This window comes from Telopea speciosissima, unplaced genomic scaffold, assembly GCF_018873765.1.
Source record: "Telopea speciosissima isolate NSW1024214 ecotype Mountain lineage unplaced genomic scaffold, Tspe_v1 Tspe_v1.0108, whole genome shotgun sequence".
NCBI lineage: Eukaryota > Viridiplantae > Streptophyta > Magnoliopsida > Proteales > Proteaceae > Telopea > Telopea speciosissima.
In genome coordinates this window covers 28,113-31,779 of record NW_025317444.1, presented here as the reverse complement: position 1 = coordinate 31,779, position 3,667 = coordinate 28,113, and the positions used below count along the sequence as shown (strand labels likewise).

Genomic DNA, 3,667 nt, shown 5'->3' with positions numbered 1-3,667 from the left:
ACCTAAAACCTGAAAAACACAAGAAAGCACCGAGTAACTCTGTCCAATGTGGTAAAATGTATGCTTTATGCCCTAAGATTTCACACATAAATGTGCTCATCACGGGTGTAAACCCACCTAACCAAAAGACTGTCCTTTTTAGAGGCAATCCACCAAATTTTCTTAAGAATACCCGCTGTATTCATATTTGAAATTCTTCTAATACCAAGGCCCCCTTCAGCCTTAGGTTTGCAAATCCTCTCCCAACAAATATAATGTACCTTACGTTCAAGTGACGGGCCAGACCAAAGGAAATTGGAGAAGATGGACTCTAGCTTTCTCTTGAGAGCACTAGGCAGTCCAAAAATCCATGACCAATAAATGTAGCAGCCTTGAAGAACAGAGCTCAAGAGTTGTAACCGTCCGAGAAAAGATAAAAGATGCGCTTTCCAACCATCAAGCCTATTCCGCACCCGATCCAAAATAGAGGAGCAATCTACAAAAGCCAGCTTTTGAGAGATAAGTGGAACACCTAGGTACTGGATAAGTTACTTGGTATCCACAACATTCGTTAATTCCAAAAGTTGCAGTCTGGCCATGTGGATAAGGCCCCCTAAAATAATAGAGGACTTAGCCCTGTTGAGCTTCAACCCAGAGTAGGTATGAAACTCATCCAAGGCCCCCAGGCAGGCCGAAATAGAGTCCGTAGTAGCCTTCACAAAGATCATCAAATCATCTGCAAAGATAAGGTGAGAGAGGTGGGAGCTCTTACATCTGGGGAGAAGACTGATCCTACTCTCAACCTCCAACTTCCTCATCAAGGCTGAAAACCCCTCCATTGCAATAGTGAAAATATAGGGAGAAATGGGGTCCCCTTGCCGAATTCCCCTTCCCCCTTTGAAATAGCCAGCTGGACTCCCATTTAATAAAATGGAAAAACAGGGAGTGTCGCCACAAGCCTTCACCCAACCAATGAACTTCTGAGGGAAACCCATTCTTTCCATCATCTCAAAGAAGAATTTCCTACTAAGGGAGTCATAAGCTTTATGAAGGTCAATCTTTAAAACTACTGTAGGACTAGTGCCTTTTTGCTCAATCCCTCGGACCACATCATGACAGACAAGGATGTTGTCCATAATAGACCTTCCCTTGATAAATGCAGACTGGGAATCACTCACCACCTGCCCAACCACTCCTTGTAATCTATTAGATAAGATTTTTGTGATGATCTTATAAAAAAGATTGCAAAGGGCTATGGGCCTATAACCAGCAAAGGAAGAGACATCCCCCGTCTTAGGAATAAGACTAATAAAAGTAGCATTAATCGAACTAGGGAGGCAAGACTTACTGAAGAACCATTTCACTGCTAGAGTCAAATCTTCACCAACCACATCCCAAGAATGTTTGAAAAAAGCAGCCCCAAACCCATCCGGTCTTAGAGCTTTGTAATTTTTCATAGCAAACACAACCTCCATAATCTCCTTATTGGACACCCTACCAATAAGACTTCCCTGTTGAGAGAGGGACAGGCCATTCTGCAAGGGGACCGAGTTGGGAAAACAACCACCATCCACCGAATCAGATCCAAACAACTTCTTGTAGAAAGAGACAGCTTCATCTTTGATCTGGCTAGGATCCTTAACAATTTCACCTCCTTCCCCTTTAATCTCGAGAATATGCTTCCTATTCTGCCTACAAATCATGGACTTGTGAAAGAAACTATTATTACCATCCCCCAGCTGAATATGTTTCACCCTAGACTTCTCCTTCAAGAACTTTTCTTCAATGACCAAGGCTTCCCATAACTTCACCTTAGCTTGAGTCTCCAAAAGAACCAGATTCGGGTCATCAGGGTGGTCCCTAAGATTGCATTGAGTTTGGTACAACTCAGCCTGTGCAGCCTTTACCGTAACAAAAACATCTCCAATGCACTCTTTATTCCACTTTTTCAGCTCTTTTTTAACATTCCTTAACCGAGCAGCAAACCTAAGGATGGGATTGAGGAGCAAGCTAACAGGCTGCTCCCAGCCCTTCCAAACCATATCATTGTGATGGGTCCTTGACGGCTGATAGAGCCTCCTCTGGAGGACTCATTCGAGATGCTACAGGGGCTGCCATTTTAGCCTATGTTGGAAAGGGAGAGGAAAATTCGGTTCTTGGCATGGAGCTCCTGGCTATCCTTAGGGAGATTATGTTGTGCATTCAAAATGATCTTCGCCGTGTTTCTATTAGATCGGATTCCAAGCTTGCAATGGATATCTTAAATGGTGAAGTTGGCTGCCCATGGGCCATGCAGGTCTTGAAGGGTCGTATTATTTCCCTTTGTGAGCAGTTACATCACAAAGAAATTAGGCATGTTTGGAGGGAAATAAACCAGCTAGCGAACTTCATAGTAGCCATTGATACTGGGGATGGGGAATCTATCTTTAATCCCTCAGAGTTTCCCCTAGAGTTGGTGGAGTTGATCCAGAATGATGCGGACTGTAAAGCTTATTTTAGGACCTCTTCATTTTGAGAATTTTCCCTTTTTCTTTGGGTTGTATTACCGAGGGCTTGTCCTCGGGGTGTCTCTGGAGCCCTCCCTTTCCTCTTAGGCCAGTCTAAGGGGTTGGGGTAAGGGCTGCCTTCCTTGTATATTCTTCTTTTTTTTCTTTAATACAATCACACTTACCTATCAAAAAAAAAAAAAAAAACCATATCATCAAACCCATCTCTACCAATCCAAGCTTCAAAAAACCAGAAAGGTTTAGGGTCAAAATTAACCTCATCTAACACAACCACCACTACAGGAGAGTGGTCAGAGAGACCAGGAGGGTGAAAAATAGCCTCTGAAGTTATGAAAACATCCATCCAAGCCAAGTTTACCATCACCCTGTCTAGCTTACAGCGAATTCTAGCATCACCACTTTGCCTGTTATTCCAAGTCATAGCTTCCCCTTTCCACTTCAAGTCAATCAGCCCAGAGTCTTCAATAAAAGTGTTGAAATCATCAATAGCCTCAAACCGAACCGGGTCCCCACCAATTTTCTCATTATGATTCCGAATAACATTGAAATCCCCTAAGATAGCCCATAGAGTAGCAATAGCACTAGCAAGACTTCCCACATCCTCCCACAAATCCTTCTGGCCTACCACAGTATTGAGAGCATAAACTATAGTGCAAAGGAAAGAGCCAGCAGTTCCCATAATCGACACCTTGGCATGAATAAACTGCTTAGTTTTTTGAATTTCTTCAACATTAAAAAAACTCGGATCAGAGCCCAACCAAATCCGAATAGTATTATCAATCTCACCATTGTGCACATACTTCCAATCTAGAATAAAATTATCAAAAATAGCACCACAATTATCCACCTTAACCTTTGTTTCCAGTAGACATACCAATTTAGCCTGATGATCTTTGCACACCTTCTTAATCCCCAGCCGTTTAGTTGAGGCATTCATGCCTCTGACATTCCAGACTAAGCACTTCATTTAGACTGAAGCTTAGAACCGTCAACTCCCCCCTTACTAGGTCCATCTCCCTTGGCCTCACCGGGCTCTTTCGGGTTTAAGAGAACCTGTTGGGCCTGGAACTTAGGCCCCTTCCCTGTGGCTCGGCCCAAAATAGAAAAAGAACCAGAATTCGAATGACCCATACCTTTTCCAGATTGCCCTTGGGTTGATCGAATCTCCGTAGCTTGCTTCT

The 3,667-nt window shown here is 43.3% G+C and overlaps 1 protein-coding gene across 1 annotated transcript; it reads right to left on the bottom strand.

Moving 5' to 3' along the window:
* Window positions 1-1,323: 1,323 nt before the first annotated feature.
* LOC122647653 lies at window positions 1,324-3,453 on the bottom strand. Its single transcript, XM_043841014.1, has 3 exons — window positions 2,717-3,453; window positions 1,507-1,671; window positions 1,324-1,357 (listed from the first exon to the last, which is right to left on the bottom strand). The coding sequence occupies exons 1-3, from the start codon at window positions 3,451-3,453 to the stop codon at window positions 1,324-1,326; spliced, it is 936 nt and encodes a 311-aa protein (XP_043696949.1).
* Between the last annotated feature and the right edge of the window lie 214 nt (window positions 3,454-3,667).